Raw genomic sequence first — 18359 nt, 5'->3', positions numbered from 1 at the left:
GTCGGGAATGGAAATAAAAATATCGGGAAGAGGGTTAATGATATCGGGAATGGGGATAATAATATCGGGAATGGGGATAATAATATCGGGAATGGGAATAAAAATATCGGAAATGGGGATAATAATATCGGGAATAAAGATAAAATAGGGAATGGGGATAATAATATCGGGAATGGGAATGACATAGGGAATAGGAATAACTGGGAATGGGGATAATAATACAGGGAATAGGAATAACTGGGAATGGGGATAATCTGGAACGGGAATGATAATAGAGGGTATGGGGATAACGCAGGCAGTGGGATACAGGGAGTAGGGAATGGCAGGTATGGCAGGGAGGCTGTAGGGGTTGGGGGTTACGGGGACATCACCGATTCATTCCCAGAGGGATGGAATCGTCCGGGGTGGAAGAGCCCCCAGGCCTGGCAGTGCCAGGATCCACGGATCCATCGGGGCTGCAGCCAGAGCTCCAGGGCTGCATCTGCCCCTCGGGATTGGCATTCCTGCTGCTCCACCGGGCTGGCATCTGTCACCAACACCCCCTGGGACCGGCCAGACCCCGAGCCCTGCACCCCAAATCCCCCCTGGCTCCTCCCCGGGCCACAGCTGCCCCCGGCCCCACAGAAGGATCCTCACACCAGGAAGTGTTTCTGCATTTATTTTTTATTAACCATTTATTTGTCTGTAATCGTTTTACTCTCACATTACAATCATGTGGGGGGGTTTTATATATTTTTGTTTTAAACTTTATTTTTGTAAAATAAATAGAGCTAAGTGAACTTTTAAGGTAGGACGCTCTCCAGATCCTTGGTTAAACTCTGTGATCCCATGATTGAATCTCTGCATCAGACCTGTGGAAGCACAGCCCACACACGCTCAGGTGAAAGCCCAACAGCCCAAATTCCTTAAAATCCCCCGTCCTGGACGCGGGGCTGCACTGGAGCCAGGCAGGAGCAGCAGCTCCCACCGCGCCAGGAATGTCCTGTTCCTTTCACAAACTCACTGATACGAGTTAAAAATCTATTGTTTTTGAAGCTGTGAGTGTTAAGGGGTTATGTGAGATCCCAACCTTTGGTTCCACCCCAACGGGCAGCCTGGGAGTGGGTCGGGAAGAGGCACAGCTCTGTTAGACCATAATTAACTTTGGGTAACTTAGAAGTGGGTTTTTAGGTAGTTTTTAAGTTTAAAGCCTTTGATTCATTATCCTGGGATGTGATCCCTGACAGGGACGGTGCTCAGGGCACCCGACACGGGCTCCACCGCCATGGCTTGGGAACCTCCCAGGGCAGGGTCCCCACCAGCTGTGGCACCTCGGGGTGGCCCCGGTGCCTCAGCACAGGGGAACAGGGTGCCAGGGGCAGCAGCAGCAGGGTGGGCACGGGGCAGAGGTGCAGCCACGGCCAGCACAGGGACAGGGGGGCTCTGAGCCCTTCCCTCACCGTGCTCTTTGCTGGAGCCTGCAGAGCCCGTGGCACAGGCTGGAGGAACACTGGGAATTCCTGCAGTGAGTTCTGCACCTCTAGAAGGAAGCCTGTCCTTTGGCTGTGCTCTCCCTTCCCACACCCATCTCCAGCCCCAGAATGGCTCCCAGGGGACAAAACATTCATTATTCAGATGTGGAAGGTGCAGAAGATGGAGCAGGAGAGCTGGGATGAGGGTGCTTTGCTCAGAGCTGCCTTCCTCCTCCTCCTCAGCCACTCTCCGTGCCCAGGTGCTTCCGTGCCTGGTTCCACAGGGGCAGCTCCAAGTCCCAAATCCTGGCCTCTCCTGGGTGCACAGCAGCCGTGGGGAGCACCCAGAGCCCAGGCTGGGCCCTGGGCAGAGCTCCGTGCCTCGAGCTCCCAGTGGCACAGGGACAGTGGCAGCAGCAGGGGCAGTGCCTGAGGTGCCCCCAGCTCCCCACTGGCACCGTGGGCTTGGGTGGAACGTGGTGACACCAGTGACGTGCTCCAGGCTGGTTGGAGATCTTCGTTCTCTTTCTTCCCTTGCCTTCCTCACACGCAGCTCTGTGGTGTGGGACATCCTGCCCTGTTTTTGTCATCTCCCTGAGCCCCTTCACACAGGATCCCTGCCTGCCCAGGCCACCAGCTCCCCGTCTGTCCTTGTTTCCAGTGGAGAGGAGGCTGCAGGGAGGGAGGAGGAGGAGGAGGTTCATGCAGAGGAGACGCTGCCCTGCCTCTCTGGCAGCCACACTCGGGTCATGCTGCCCTGGCCCAGGAATTGGGTTTGGCACAGGGGTGGCAGCAGCTGGAGGGTCCTGTGGAGCTGTTGGTGAGTCCTGACAGTCCTTGAAGAACCCACACTGCAGCAAAACAAGGAACAAAGACTAAAACAAGACCCTTCTCAAGGGCGTTACCTCATCCAAGTCCTTCCAAGCTCAGGAGCCGTGTTTCTGACAGAGAAGCCAACCACTGGAAACAAAAATAAGTGTTCCTTTTCTGTAGCTTTTAGAGGATATAGCTGGAAAACAAAACAAAACAAAACCAGGAGATTGTCTCTTCCCCTTGTCAAACCCATCAGTAGCTAAGTCAGAAGAACAAATGTTCAAGTTATGGGGTGCAGCAGCAGCCAACACGAAACATTCAAGTCGATGATTTCTCTATGTACAGGGAGGCCCTGCCCTGAGCCGCTCCGGGCGGGCGCCGTCATCTGATCCTCTTCTCCACCGAGTACACCGAGATGTAGAAGTCATTGCTGCCGACGGCCAGGTGGGGCTGCGGGAGAGCACAGCGACAAACAGGCACAGTCACACTCAGCCGGGCTGGGACAGCCCCCTGAGGCCACCCACAACCACCTGTGACCATCCCCACCGGCTCTGTCCAGCCCTTCCTTGGACACCTCCAGGGATGGGCGCTCCCTGGGCAGTTCCAAGGCCTGAGCTCCCTTTCCATGGGGAAATTCCTGCTGCTGCCCACCCTGAGCTCCCCTGGCCCAGCCTGAGGCCGTTCCCTCTCCTCCTGTCCCTGTTCCCTGGAGCAGACCCTGACCCCCCGGCTGTCCCCTCCTGTCACAGGTTGTGCAGAGGCACAAGGTCCCCCTGAGCCTCCTTTGCTCCAGGCTCAGCCCCTTCCCAGCTCCCTCAGGAGTTCTCCAGCCCCTTCCCAGCTCCCTCAGCCGCTGCTCCTGTGACCAGCTCCAAGGTCCAGGTGTGGAGCAGTGACAGGCACAGGTGACAGTGACATTCAGCAGGGACACCCAGCTGCTCCACAGCTCTGCAGGAGTTATAGGCCCATTTCAGCTACAGGGAAAAATTATGGGCACTATTAGTTGCCAACTGCCAACATAATTTCTCTAAATGACTGCAATTCTTCTCGTTAGGAGCCATGCCTGGGCTGAAAATGAGCATTTCCTGCAGTGAGGGGACCTGGCCCCATGGACAGGGCTTTGCTTTGCTTGTTTAAAGAACAAACTACTCTTCCCATTACATATTAAATACCTGTCAGCTGATCTGCAGGTTTCTTAAATAACTCTTGTAACTCCCTCCAGTTTTCCCATCCATTCATTGTTTTCTCAGGCTTTCCATCTCCTCCATTTATTCTCCTCCCTGGGTGAGCAAAGTCCACTACCCAGATGGGACCTCCCTCCTCCCTGAGCAACAACCAGATTCCCTGTGTAACCACTGCAGAGCCCCTCAGCTGTGACAGACTCCAAAATCTCCTTTTGCTCTGCCTCATTCCAGCTGTGACAGACTCCAAAATCTCTCTTTGCTTTTCCTCATTCCAGCTGTGACAGACTCCAAAATCTCCTTTTGCTCTGCCTCATTCCAGCTGTAACAGACTCCAAAATCTCCTTTTGTTCTGCCTTATTCCAGCTGTGAAAGAACTCCAAAATCTCCTTTTGCTCTGCCTCATTCCAGCCTGTATCAACTCGTGCCTTTAATTTTTGCAGCTCTCCCATTTTCCTGGCGTGCACTTTTTGCCTGCACAGCACCAGCCTGACGTGAGAGCAGCCCCAGCGAGCCACGGCTGGGAGTGAAGAAGCACAGGAATTTTGGGAGTGTGAGCCTGCAGCGCTCCTGGCACCAAGGCCAGCTCCTGTGCCGGGGAAGGGCTGGGAGGATGGAGCTGCAGCTCAGCTGGAAGGGCTCAGGAGCCGGAACCCTGCGGAGCTGGGCTGGGACTCAGCTCAGAGCACCGGGCTGGGACCGCTCCCCTCCGCCCTGGGGGGGTCTCTGTGGCAGCCCCAGTGCAGCAGGGATACAGACCCAGTGAGGATGGAAGGCCAGGCAGCTGATGGCTCCCACTCGCTGTCCCATGAAGCCGTCGTAGTATTTGATGTTGTTGATCAGCTCCCCGTTCCCATTGTAGATGGCAGTGAACTGGTTCATGGAGCCACTGGAAGGGAAGGGGCAGAACATGGAGTCACTGGGAATGCTGGGAGGGGACAAAATTGCTGCTGCAGCCCCTGGCTGAGCTGTGTGTGAGTGCAGCCACATCACACAGTGGGAGAGCATTAACTGGTGGCCAGAACCATATGGGTCTCAGATTCAGTCAAAGAAAGAAACTGAGAATTTCTAGCCTGGGAAAGAGTTGTAAAAGAATGTAAATAATTCTTTATCTCTCTTGTTTTTCACATTGTTTATAGTTAAGTTCTATCACTGTGCATCAAGCACTGTACACCAATGCTGTGGCTTGTTTTCACTTCAGGACCAATGGAGTTGGTCCTCATGAAGCTCTGTATAAAAGAGCAGTGTATTTTGAATAAACTGGACTTTTACTCTCAGCAGCTTCTGATCAGAGTCTCTTCATTCCCGTCCTGCCTCGACAGCGACAGAACCACAGTGAGCTGTGGTCACCTGGGACAGGGAGACACGGAGAGCTGATGCCCAAACACACCCAGTGCACCCCAAACAGGCTCCAGCCCATGTGGCTGTGGAGCAGCTCCTAGTCCCCACACAGATCCCAGAAACACAGACACTGAACAGGGACCCAGTGTCCAGGGCTCACTGATGGATAAAAAAGGGATAGAGCTCCTGAACAGCAAACACAGGAAAGAAGTTGCACTGCTGGGGTGGGGTAAAAACAGTAGAGTCAACACCACCCCATGAATGATGTCTGTGGAGACAAATCATCCTCTCCAGGGATCATGGAATCATGGAATGGTTGGGGTTGAGAGAGACCCTAAAGCCCAGCTTGTTCCACCCCCTGCCATGGCAGGGACACCTTCCATTCTCCCAGGCTGCTCCAAGCCACAACCAACCTGGCCTGGAACACTTCCAGGGATCCAGGGGCAGCCACAGCTTCTCTGGGCACCTGTGCCACGGCTTCCCCACCCTCCCAGGAAGAATTTCTCCCCAGTCTCCCATGTAATCCTGCCCTCTGGCAGTGGGAAGCCGTTCCCCCTCATCCCGGCATGCCAGGCCCTGCTCCCTCCCTCTGATCCCCCTGGTGCCTCCTGCGGGCTCACTCCAGAGCCCCCTGTGCTGCAGGGAGGGCAGCAGGACTCACCATGCAAAGAGGTTGGCCTGGGGGTGGATGTCGAGGGCCGTGAGCCCCTTGACGATCTGCAGCACCTTCATGGACTCGGGCATGCGGGGGTCGAAGAACCGCACGTCACCGTTGACGCTGCCAAAACAGAGCCACGGGCTCAGCCCCACCCCAGAGCCCAGGAAATGCAGCTGTAGGGCTGCCCAGGAGCCAGCCCCTCCATGGGCACTGGGACAGGGAGCACACACGGCTGAGCTCCCACCAGCACCACGATTTCATCCCACCCACAGCACGTTCTGTGGTGAGGGAACAGCTGGGAGTGATCCCACACTGCTGATCAATCACTGCTGATCCCAAATTTCTGATCCCTCACTGCTGATCTCACAGTGTGGATCCCACAGTGTTGATCAATCACTGCTGATCCCAAATTTCTGATCCCTCACTGCTGATCTCACACAGCCTCTCACGCCCAGCCCATTGCTGAGTGTGCCCTTCCAGTCCTGGCACACCCAATACACCCAGCCCCAAATTCCTGCTGCTTTGCACAGTAGGAAATGGCCTTGGAAACCCGCAAGCAGAGGGGATGTGCTGGTGCCATCCTTTACCCCAGGTGTCTGGACACCAGGATCTCACTGTGTCCTGTCATTTGTTTTCCTTGAATTTTGCTGCCAGCTGAAGCAGAGGGAACTGGGATAAACTGGGAGTTCCTCAGATCCACAGCCTGAGCTCCTCTAGAAAGAACCCAGACCTTTTGAAGCCCAAAATTCCCTCAGAGCTGAGCAGCCCCCAGGCTGGAAGGGCTCTGAGGGCACTACCCTGAGGAGAGGGCCCTCAGCTCTGGGCACAGGGACCTGAGCCCTGGAGCTGCTTATGGAGAGGAAGATTAAAAACTCCAATATGGGAGCTCGACAAATCTGGCAGCTGTATCACATAATCCTCTGTTTGAAAATCTTAATACATTTTTGCTGGCCCATCCCCCGTCTCAGGAATGTTCTGAATCCTAGAAAATTATGTTTTGTTTCCATTTTCTAATCAAGAGAAAGAGGCTCTTTGTGTGCAAACGGTGGCTTTGTGACAATAAATTCTGTTCTGCTGTTCCTTAATGGCCAAACAGTACCTGCTGCTCTGGCTGCAGTATTTACCAGGCAGCAGGGATGGATTTAGGGAATTGCACAGGAATCCTGCCCAGGAACGTGCCTGCCACATGCACCATCCACCTTCCTCCTCTTGCTGTCTCCCAGATGTTCCCAGGGAGATGTTGGCAGTGAAACCCCCACCAGAGGATATTCCACAGGCAGCTCCTGCTCGCCTCCCTTCCCCTCACACACCTGGGGATCCCAGCACCTTGTTCAGCCCAAACCACACCAGCAGCCTTCCAAGGAGAGCTCCTCATCCCTTCTGCCTCCTCTCCACCGAGTCTGGAGCAGGAGTTAATTACCGAAGCAAGTGTCAAACTCCAGAGCTTTGCTGACCAGCAGGGCCAGAATTTGGAGGGGAAATCAAACTGTGAGCGTGGCAAGCAGCCCCAGGAGAGCAAACCCCTGTACCTGACGCTCATGATGTTGCCCTCGGGGTGCTTCTGCAGGTAGGCCTTCACCACCCAGGCCGTGTGCTCCCGGTAGGTCATGACGCGGCTGGGGACAAAGGGGACAAAGGGGACAAAGGGCCACGGGTGAGGCGAGGTGAGCAGCACAGGCAGGCCCCGGGCCGGGCAGGACGGGAGTTACCATTCACTGAGGGCCATCCTCCTGTCGAAGACGCGGATGGAGCCGTCGCCCAGCCCCGCCACGATCAGCGAGCGGTGGGAGTCGCAGGACAGGCTGGTGACACAGCTGTCAGCTCCCGTGGGAATGTCCTGGGGGACACACACACATACACACACCCCACCAGTGCCGTGCTGCTCACAGCTCTGCTGAGATTGGGTGACAACAGGCAGTGGTTATTGAGGGACACCTCCTTTTATAGGGGTTTTATAGTGCTGGAACACTCGATCGGTCGGGTTTCTAACACTGCTTGGCTCACTGGCTGCTACATGCCTGCATGAACGGGACTGGCTGGGCCTTCTTGCTTGACTTCCAACCTAACCTATCATCGTCTTACCTGGGGACTCGTTTGCTTCTATTTTTTAATGAACTAGGCTGGGAGTTGGGGTCTGTCATGGCCAATTTTATCTGTTCAGCTTACAGTCCAGCTGTAGCTGTGACACACCACGGCCTGGCTTCAAGGGCACTTCACTCAGGGCCCTGAACCACGGTCCTGCCCCAGCCTCATCCCCATCCCCATCCTCACACCGAGCAGGGTGAGGCAGCTCCCATGCCCCTGGTCCCTACCAGGGACACTCTGGCTCCTGGCACAGCCCCAGAGCAGGCCAGGCAGTGCTGTGCCTCCTCCTGTCCCTGCTGTGGCACGTGTGACAGGGACACCCAGAGCCTCTCATGAGAGACGTGTGCAGGGAAAGGGACATGGAAAAGGCAGCTGGAGCTGCAGGGACAGCTGTACTGGGAACACACTGGGCAGCCACACTGCCACTTCCCCCGTTTTACTTCTGGAGGCAAAAGAATTGCTCAGAATAATCCCTGTGCCTGCTGGGAGGAGAAGCACTTTGTTAAAACCAGCAAAAAGAGCTGAGCAGCGCTGCAAAAGCAGGAGTGACAGTGATGGAATGGTCTGGGTTGGGAGGGACCCCAAAGCCCTCCTCATTGCAGCCCTGCCGTGGGCACCTCCCACAGCCCAGGCTGCTCCAGGCCCTGTGCAGGAGCTGCAGGAGCTCATTCCACACCTCGGTCCTGCTTTTGCCTCGGTGCAGGTCCAACCCTGGAGCTGCTGCTCCAGCCTGAGCTGAGCAGGGAGAGGCACCAGGCCTGGGGCTGCTGCAGCCTCTGCCCACCCCCAGCTCCTCCTTTGAAGCAGCAACACTCGGCAGAAGTGCAAATGAGGCACTTGTTCCTCCAGCTCCAGCCCAGAGGTGTGGGTTTCTGTAGTTCAAAGAGGGAGGCACCTTTATCTGCCTCGATTATTGCTGCTCTTTGTGCTGATTCTCACTTTCCCAGTTACTGAGTCAGGAAGTTCCAATCACTTGAATTTCAACACCCAATCTTTGCAATTAAAAAAAGAAACAACATGTTTTTAGATACTTTCGGTGCAATCATTAATCATCATCATTTAAAAAGATTTTCGCCTCCTGAATTTTGCCGCTCCCTAATTTGCATAGAAAAAATAATATGTGAAAGTAATTAAGATGAACAGAGGCTTAATTATCCTGCATCGCAGGGTCAAAGTGTCGCAATTAATGTTCATCCAAGGGTAATTAATTTCGAGAAGCTTTGAAAACTCCGCTTCCTTTTTATTCCAGCATGGTGCCTCCCTTCTCACCGACCACCTGCTTCTCCTTGGAATTTCTGAGAAACTCCCACGTGATGGTGGCTGACATGGGCTCTGGCAGGGCCTTTCCCCCTCCCACGGCACAGGGAGGTGTGTGTGCTTTCACAGCCTTTACAGTGCTCCAGTTACCTGTTAAAGTGAAATCCAACTGTGTCCCGGAGCCTGTCCCTGCATCCCGGAGCCCTCCTCTGCATCCCAGAGCCCTCCTCTGCATCCCAGAGCCTGCCCCTGCATCCCAGAGCCTCCCTCTGCATCCCAGAGCCTGTCCCTGCATCCCAGAGCCTGCCTTCACATCCCAGAGCCTGCCTTCACATCCCAGAGCCTGTCCCTGCATCCCAGAGCCTGCCCCTGCATCCCAGAGCCCTCCTCTGCATCCCAGAGCCTGCCCCTGCATCCCAGAGCCTGCCTCCACATCCCAGAGCCTGCCTCCACATCCCAGAGCCTGTCTCTGCATCCCAGAGCCTGCCCCTGCATCCCAGAGCCTGTCTCTGCATCCCAGAGCCTGTCCCTGCATCCCAGAGCCTGTCTCTGCATCCCAGAGCCTGTCTCTGCATCCCAGAGCCTGTCTCTGCATCCCAGAGCCTGCCCCTGCATCCCAGAGCCTGTCTCTGCATCCCAGAGCCTGTCCCTGCATCCCAGAGCCTGTCTCTGCATCCCAGAGCCTGCCTCCACATCCCAGAGCCTGCCTCCACATCCCAGAGCCTGCCCCTGCATCCCAGAACCTGCCCCTGCATCCCAGAGCCTGCCTCCGCATCCCAGAGCCCTCCTCTGCATCCCAGAGCCTGCCTGCACATCCCAGAGCCTGCCTCTGCATCCCAGTTCCCACCTTTGGATCCCACAGCCTCAGCTTCCCCAAACATTGGTGCCCACCCAGAACAGCACAGCAGCTCGCAGCAGAGCCCTGACACACTCCCTGAGTGTCTGCATGGTTTCATTGGCCTGGGAACGTGACCTGGGCCAGGGAAGCAGGGAAGCAGGGGCCCCAGGAGCTGGCAGCTCCTCACACAGCAGTCCCAGGTGCTTTGGGGCTCTGGAGGGAAAGGTGCTGGGACAAGCAGGCAGGTGTTACCTGTACTTTCATCTCCCGATCCGTGTCCCAGATCCGGATTATCCTCACGTCTCCCGAGGTCATCAGGAGCCCAGTTTCTTGTTCCCAGTCCACCACCATCCCTGCTCCTGAGACACACCAAGGCAGGGGTGCCAATCAGTGCCAGCACGGGCAGAGCTGCACTCCTTGGAGCATCAGCTCTCCTGACTTCGTGTTCCAGACACTGTCAGCGCCAGAGGAAATGTAAAATTACACACACAGCCTCCAGGTGGGACTGAATCAGCTGCTCCTGGATCTGAGTCCAAACACTGCTTTGCCCCCTGGTGTGAGTGCTGAGAGAAGCCAGCACAGCAGGTCCCTGTGGGAGGGGAGCACAACTTCCAGGAACTGTCAGGGGCCACAGCAGTGCCCAGCACATCATGAGAACATTAAATGCTGACTGAAGAGACCCAGCTGGTGCCACCTCACGCAGCAAGACCCGAGAGCTCCTGGACTGATTCCTCCTTCTGAGAGAAGGATGTGGGAGATGTTCCTGGGCAAGGAACAGCCAAGTCAGGGCTGCAATAGTGAATTTAACAGCTGGTGGGAGCACAAACCAGTTTGCTGCATGACTGTGAGGAGGGGAACACCCTGCAGTGACAGCAGCTCAAAGAGCTGCTCACCCTCACAAGAGCTTCTGCTCCTCATCCCTGAGGGCACAGACCAGTCTCCAGGGGAAGTTCAGCACAAGGTCCCATCCACGCTGCTTTAAAAACACAAACAAAAACCCCGGGGGCACCACAGGAGGGAACCAGAGAAGAACTCCAGGCTTGGTGTCTGCTTCCAGGAGGGCAGGGACAGCAGCAGAATTCCTGTCTCAGAGCAGCATCCCAGCCTCTCAGAGCAGTTGTCCACTGTCTCCTCCATGCCAGACCGAGTCTCTGGTGCTGAGCAGTGTTTCATAACCACACAGAACTGGAGTCAGAGCCCTCTGCAATGCATCAGGACTGCAGCTCCTGCCCCGAGCACTCTCAGTGCCTTCAGCACCATCCCTGTGTCTCCACTCCAAGCACAACGTGCTTGTCCACGAGGTAAAAACGTGCATTTGTCTGGATTTGCTGCCAGGAATCATCCCCAGCAGGAAATCTAAGCCTGCCCCAACATCTCTTTTGTCACCAAAGGGCCACAAGTACCTTGTACCAGAACATCCACGGTTACAGAGCACAAAGGAAGCAGCAGACACATCCTATCAACACCGAGTTCTCCCCCTGCATGATGGAATGACCTTGTTTTGCACAGCTGCAGAGGAAACATTCTGCCCCTCTCCCCTTCCTGAGCATCACATCCGAGCTGATTCCTGGTCCTGCCACGTCCATGGAGGAGGTCACTGATGTTTACTGACAGTCCCTCGCCTCACTGCAGGAAACTGGGAACCCTGGGCTGACCTGGGAGCCTGGATCCTTAGTCAGACAGATTGTTCCTTCAGACTGGCAGCTCGTAGGGCTGGAGAGCCAGGCAAACAAGCAGGCAGAGATGGAGATGATAAACAGCACTGAAGTGTTTGCATTTGTCATCTCTTTAGGGCCCCTGTGACAGGATAAACCTGGCAGCTGAGATGGATCTGGCCATTTCCATCCCCCATGGAGCTCAGCAGGCAAAGAGCTCCCAGGCAGCTCCAAAGCTCCCAGTTTCCCAGGAACATTCCCCAGCTTGAAGAAAAAGTTTCTTTCTGACCAGCACCAAGTCCTGTCCAGCTGTGGTTCCAGGGGCTGTTCTGTGGAGGGGCACAGGGAAGGTGAGTTTGGGGGCAGAGCTGGCATTCTTGGTGCCTCTCTTGGTGTGCCCATCAGGAGTTTGTCACTGAGGATATTCAGCAAGGACACCTAGATGGGCAGGGAAAGTCTCACTGAGGGAAGAGGCTCCAGAGGGATTACACAAAGGTTGCCACAAGAGACAAGCAGATAGAAAGGACAAGGGCTCACTCCCAGCCAGGCTAGAAAAAAAGAGGGAGATGATCACAGAATCCTGGAATGGTTTGGGCTGGAAGGGACCTTTAAGAACCACCTCATTCCACCCCTGCCATGGCAGGGACACCTCCCACTACCCCAGGTAGCTCCAACCCATCCACCCTGGCCTTGGACACTTCCAGGGATGGTGCTGGCTATGGTGTGACTCGAGACCTTGCAGTTCCTGCCTTTCTTATTAAAAACTTGCATAGTTCAGCTCAGGGACTACTGCTGCTCCCTGGAAGAGGCAAGAGCAGGATTTGGATCATCCCAAAGCAAGGATCTGACTGGAGGTGGTGGGTCCTGGCTGCAAAGGTGCCTGTGCTGAGCCCTGGGCTAGGGCTCTGCTCCTGCTGCACCCCTGCATCCCCTGGCCAAAAAGGGGATGCAACTGGGAGTGCTGAACCAGGATTTCAGAATTCCAACCTGTCTGAAGAGCAGAAAAGCCCTCATACATAAATGTCAGTCACTTGGAAGTGTGTGAGGGGAAGGAAAGCTTCCTCTGACTGCGAAATGTTCCATCCAGAGCTGGCACTCACAGTATGGAATGAGACAGAAATAGCTGAACTATTTCTATGTACAAGCATGGCAGAGATGATCCAAGATTGGCTCATGTTTCCATGCTCAACTCAGAGCATTTTGGGATGAGGAGTGAACGTGGGATTGACTACTAATGATCATTTCCTTTTTAATTAACAGAGGTCCTACTCCAGGATGTTACAACTGAGCCTTGCAGCCCACCCACAGGGCTTTGGCTCCTGGGCTTGGCACCTGAGCTGCTCCCCAGCCCCTCCTGCCCCCAGGTGCTGCTCTGAGCACCTGAGCTGCTCCCCAGCCCCTCCTGCCCCCAGGTGCTGCTCTGAGCACCTGCACAGCCCCAGAGCTGGCTCTGCCTGACCTGTCACACCTCCTGAGAGGAGCACACAGGGACAGAGCTGGCACAGCCCCTGGCACAGCCCCTGGCACAGGGCAGTGCTGGAATGCTGGGGCTCCCAGAATCCATGAGCTGCAGGAACCAGCCCTGCACTGCTGCAATGCATCAGGAGCTAAGAGCACAATTTTCCCCTAAGAGATATTATGTTCTTAGATAATGAGCAGCAAATCTTCCACAGCTCAGGGAAAGGAATTTTTAAATGTCTGTGGTGGAGGTGCCGTTTTTTGGTTTGGAGTAGTTTTTTTTTGTTTGTTTTTGAGACTTTTAAAGCCAGCACTGGCACATCTGTATGGCTGAGTTTATCCACACCAGCAGCTGCTCCTGAAGGTAGAACTTTCCCTGGCTGTTCCCTCAGGATTGCCTCTGAGCCAGAGATATTTGCCTGGATGGGACAATTGCATGGATGGACAAATTCCAGTACTGCTGTGGTGAGAGCAGCTGCATTCCCAACATCTGCCTTGCCCTGTAATGCCATGGAAGGTGGCCAGGCTGTCCTTGGCATTTCAGTGGAATCAGGAATACCTCCATGGAACACAATACAAAAGCATCCTGGACTCCGACTGATCATTTTTTAATCATGGGCCCTCCTGGTTGAGCAGTGAAGCACATCCCTGCTTTAATTTCCAGGAAGCAGTGGGAGGGTTGGATGACCTCACTCATCATTAATTTCTACAACATCCTCTCAAAAAGTGTCACCCTCCTCCTGCCAAGGACTCTGCAGTGAGGGACAGCAGGAGCTGGGATGCTGGGAATTCAATTAAAAGAACACAAACCCCTGGAGCTGCCATTTCTCCAGTGACTTTATTGCCATCAGATAATCTGACCAGAGCTGATGTGGGCTCCTGGGAGGTGTGGGAAGCCTCCCTGCCCTTGCCTCTGGCCCTTGCTCTCCAGGATGAGCCTGAGGCTGGAGCCTGGAGCAGCTCCTGGTGCAGGCTGGAGCTGTCCCCTGCTCCAAGCCCCATCCAGCCCAGCCTGGGACACTTCCAGGGCTGGGGCAGTATCCAAGCACTGCTGATGTGCTTTGCTGCCAGGAGAGCACCAGTTCCATACATTTTTTACAGCTCTCCAGAGGGAAGGGGGAATGCTGGTGCTGCCTTTGTCACCAGGAGAGCAGAGGCAGCTGGAGAAGGTTTTCACGGACCTGCCCTGCCCTGAGCAGGGGCTGCTCTGGCCTGACAGCAGCAGCATCAATCAGCACTGGGATTCCCTGAAGCTGCTCCTGCCCAGGGATTCCCTGCAGCCAAGCCCTGCTAATTTTAGCCTTGGCTGGGGGATTCCACAGCCAGGCAGCAGCAGCAGCCACACATCAGCTCTGCTCGCTCCTGCCCCAGCTCCCACAGCCACAGGGATCTGCTGAACTCCACTAACGAGCTCTGAATCAGCCCCTGCCAGGAGCCTGGGTGATTAATCAGTACAGACACAGCCAGCTCTGATCAGTCAGCAAATATCAATAATTGATGAACATCCTGAGGTGACACCTCCACCACGAGCAGCCCAGATGGGCCCCGGGATGCCCTGACACATCAACCATCTGCTCCCCACCCCCGTGGGACAGGAGTCAGGATCCAGAGCCTCACAGACCCTGCAGATCCTCTGGGAGAAGCCTGGGGACTTCCTTCAGCTCCCCTCCATGCAGCAGAGTGGAATTTGTGACATTTATTAGAGTCCCAGAATCCCTGAAGGATTTGGGTTGGGCACAGCCCATCTAGTGCCACCCCTGCTGTGGCAGGGACACCTTCCCCTGTCCCAGGCTGCTCCCAGCCGTGCCCAGCCTGGCCTTGGGCATTTCCAGGGATCCAGGGGCAGCCACAGCTGCTCTGGGCACCCTGTGCCAGGGCCTCACACCCTCACAGGGAAGAATTACCCCCATGGATCCAACCTACATTTCCCCTCTTTCCTCTCTGGCTTATCTCTGCCAAGAGCCCACGATTCTGAGCCTGCTGGGAAAGAGTCCCCAGCGTCTCCTTTCCACAGGATCTCTACAGCCCAGGTGTGTTACAAAGAAACCCCAGCCAAACCCACAGCAGCTTTATGCTGCCTCCATTTGGAACCTCCCTCTCAAACCCTTCTGCCCAGGGATGCTTTGAAATGCCCCTGGAAAAGAAAGACTCCCAAATGCCCCACACCTCCTGTGGCTGAGGGAGCTCTGAGAGGCTGACAGGAAGATTCCCTTAGCCCAGCAGAGCCTGTGCCTGCCCAGGGAGCACAGATCCCTCCCTGCACTCCTCACGGCTGTGCCGGGCACAGACAGGGCATGGCAGAGCTGGAGGCAAAGCTTCCCAGGAGCCACAGGGACCCAGAGATCCCTCAAACCACACCAAACCCCCAACCAACCACCCCGAGGAGCTCCTGCCCACCCCCCTGGGCACGGGGAACAGGAGCAGCACTCACCTCCCTGCTTGCTTCTGTCCAGATAGATGGACACCCTTCGGGCCAGACCTGTGGGGAGACAGGGATCAGGGCGTGCTGCTCAGGGTCAGTGGCCAGCCACAGCAAAACCCAGCTTAAAGCAGGGACTAGAAGCAGCAACTCCAATGGAGAGATGTGAAAGAAGCAGCAGCACCCAGAGCAGCACATGCCTCCCTCAGTCACTGCTGCACAGCATTTTTGGGAGGGCAGCAGCCTGTGTGCAGCACAGGGCTGACAGCTCTGCAGGGACCAGGAGCCCTCCTGTCCCAGCTGGGCCCTGCTCTCAGCACAGCCAGGACAGACAGACAGACAGACATCCAAGGAGCTCCTGGGATCTGCACAAATCCGTGGGAGCTCGGGGCTCCTGCCACGGATCGGGGTTTGTGTGCCCACAGCTGGGAGGGCAGGCAGGGAACCAGCTGTGCCAGCTGTGCCAGCTGAGCTCTGCCCTCCCAGTGGAAATGTGCCTGCCCTGGGCTGCTCCCCCTCCCAGGCAGCTCCTGAGGAGTCACTGTCCATCTCAGACAACCCAGGGCTGCTTCCTAAGCTTCCCAAGGATGTGTTTAGGTATTACATATTCCTCTCTCCTTCCCTAAGTGTGGAAATGGCCCTGAAAGTCAAGTTCTGGCTGTTCTCAAGTGCAGTTCAGAGGTGAGTGTGACATTATGACACAGGGGAAAAGCTGGGAGAGGAGGGAAGGAAATCAATAGTGGGAGCAAACAAACTCCAGTAAAACTCCTGAGCTCTGCAGCTTCAAAATGCATCCTCAGTTCTGTGAGCCAGTGCTGGACCACAGCTGTGGTCTTGGCAGCAGATGACTCTGAAGACTCTCATCTCCACGGGGACTTGCTCCACTTAGCTCTTTTGAAGTGGCTACATTTATTTCTCTCTTCACAAACAGATCTGTCCTTCTCTGCTGCCCAATCTGCTGGGAAGGTGGAAGGCAAAGAAAACAGTCCCCAGACTGCTTCAGTCCACAAGGGAAAGAAAAGGCCAAGGGGAAAAAAAAAAAATCCCAATCCTAAAGAGAACAGATTTGAAAATTTCCCCAGTCCTGTTTTGGCAAATGGAACCACCCAGCTCTCAGAGCTCTCTCAGCAGTGTCAGACACTGAAAATCCTTTCTGGGTGTTAAGTCCTGTCCAGAGTGAGGCACGAGCAGCAGAGGCTCTGCCCTGGCACAGTGCACATGGAAGGGAAGGCAGGACAGTGGGACTGGGCTGGGGGAGTTCCAGTCCAGCACCCTCCCTGTCCAGGACCAGAGCCATGGCCAGGGCAGCCTGGGGTCATTCCCAGCTCCAAGGAACCAGATCCTGAATCCAGGGATGGGAAACATCACCCAGCAGCCAGGAAAGCTGCTGTCTGCTGCACAGACCTACAGAGTGACAGCACGAAGGGCGACTTGTCACCACTCCTGGGCTCGTTGTGCCCAAGCAGGGCCAGGCCCTGCCTGCTCACAGCAGCCCCTCCTGCTCCTGCTGCCACCTTGGAAAGGGCAGGTTCTGCCATTTGCACAGCAGGTTCTGAATTCCATCAGCTCCTCATCAGTCCTGGGCAGAGCCTCAAACACAGCCCCTGTTCCCTGAGACACAGGGGAGGGGTTAGGGGAAAGCAACACCCACGAGGCAGCCCCAGGAAATCCAATGAATAGCTGAAAGAGCTGTGTCAGGCTCCTGGGATGAGCCACATCAGCTCAGAAATGAGAACTGTCAGCTTTTAAGGTCAGGATGAATGATGATGGTCATCTCATCTGACCTCCTGCACAGCACGGGCCAGGCAGCCTCATCCAGCACTTCCTCATCAATCCCACAAAGTGCTGATTGAGCCACAGCACACACAGGAAAACCTGCAGCCTTGATTAGAAATATTCAAGTGACAGAGAATTGCCATTAGAGCATTAGCACCTGATGGGGTCTGGGAAGGAGGGAACATCCACCTCCTGGAATGCTGCAAACCTCCTCTAATATCCTAAAACCTCCCTTAATATCCCAAAACCTCCTTTAATATCCTAAAACCTCCTTTAACATCCCAAAACCTCCTTTAACATCCCAAAACCTCCTTTAACATCCTAAAACTTCCCGTAATGGCCTAAAACAGATTTCAGGGTTACACAAACTGGTTTTCTGGCTTCATCCCATGTGTGGCTGAATGCCAATGCTCCTTTTTACACCCTTTTCTGCCCAGCTTTCCTAACATTCCAAGCAGGCCAATGTCTCACTGTGCTGTCCTTCTGCATGTGCCAGGTTTAGACCACATGTTCCTCTGCCACCTCCTGACCCACAATAAACAGGGAAGAACAAGAGCCAAAATTGGAACTGGGGCTAAAGGAGGTCACAGGTGCCACCCACAACGCTGCTTAAAGGCTGATTTTCACCTTCCCCATAAAAACCTCAGTGGAACCCACCTCGTGTGGTTGGTAGCATGTCTGACAGCCCCTGCCAGGCTGTCACCATCTCTGGGTTCTTCTCCAGGTCTGCAAAGTTCTTCCACACTCTGATGGCACCATCGTCTTGGGGAGCACAGAGAGAGAACACAAAGCAAAGTCACTGCTGGTGCAGCTCCTGCAGCTCCTTGTGCACGAGGAACAAGAGGAGAAGCAGAACTGAAATCACACAGACCCCAAATCCCAGAATGTCACTTGAACACTTTCTGTTGGAGTTGTTTTCCCTCTCTAATTTACATCCACGAAACCTAAGGCTTTGTTCTACTGGAGCTATTCGGGAAGAGCTTTTCTCCTTCCTTGAACAACAGCTGACATTCAATGTCTCTCCATTTCCTTGACATTAATTTTCTCCAGGATTCATCTCTGGATTGGTGCCGAGGGCCACACAAGTACCCACTCAACACAAAACAGCCCCACGGAGGCAGCAGCATCAAAGCCCAGCCCATCAGCAGCAAACCTTTCAAGAACATTGTGTATTTTTTTCAATTTGCTCCCCATCTGTGAAACTTTTGTGCTAAGAATCAATAAATTGAAAGAAATATGTCCTAAAGGCTTTCTCAGCTCCCCTTCCCCCTCCCTTAATTACACCCAACCTGTACAGTTGAGCAGGAAGCTGGAGAAGCTGTTGAAAACACTCTGAGTGCCAGGTTTGGAATGGTTCCTTGGGAGAGGAGCAGATCTGACTCACAGCTTTACAGACCAGAGACTGGGCAAGATCTCCTCATGCAGGC

At 54.9% G+C, this 18359-nt stretch overlaps 1 protein-coding gene across 5 annotated transcripts in view; it reads right to left on the bottom strand.

The window, feature by feature from the left end:
• Positions 1 to 645: 645 nt before the first annotated feature.
• RPTOR (regulatory associated protein of MTOR complex 1) overlaps positions 646 to 18359 on the bottom strand; it is a 98168-nt gene continuing 80454 nt past the window's right edge. For 4 of the 5 annotated variants that reach the window (XM_085556593.1, XM_085556591.1, XM_085556592.1 and 1 more), the window contains 8 exons: positions 17590 to 17694; positions 15169 to 15216; positions 9877 to 9983; positions 7154 to 7281; positions 6974 to 7060; positions 5448 to 5564; positions 4205 to 4334; positions 646 to 2714 (listed from right to left, as the gene is read on the bottom strand). In XM_085556593.1, coding sequence (XP_085412719.1) covers positions 2646 to 2714; positions 4205 to 4334; positions 5448 to 5564; positions 6974 to 7060; positions 7154 to 7281; positions 9877 to 9983; positions 15169 to 15216; positions 17590 to 17694 — 791 coding nt within the window. In that variant the 3' untranslated portion in view covers positions 646 to 2645. Of the gene's footprint in view, positions 2715 to 4204; positions 4335 to 5447; positions 5565 to 6973; positions 7061 to 7153; positions 8937 to 9876; positions 9984 to 15168; positions 15217 to 17589; positions 17695 to 18359 lie in introns of all 5 variants that reach the window. The other variant, XR_014949279.1, reaches the window with a different exon arrangement.

Source organism: Lonchura striata, chromosome 18, assembly GCF_050655825.1.
Source record: "Lonchura striata isolate lonStrDom1 chromosome 18, ASM5065582v1, whole genome shotgun sequence".
Classification (NCBI taxonomy): domain Eukaryota; kingdom Metazoa; phylum Chordata; class Aves; order Passeriformes; family Estrildidae; genus Lonchura; species Lonchura striata.
This window is presented reverse-complemented; position numbering and strand designations above follow the sequence as displayed.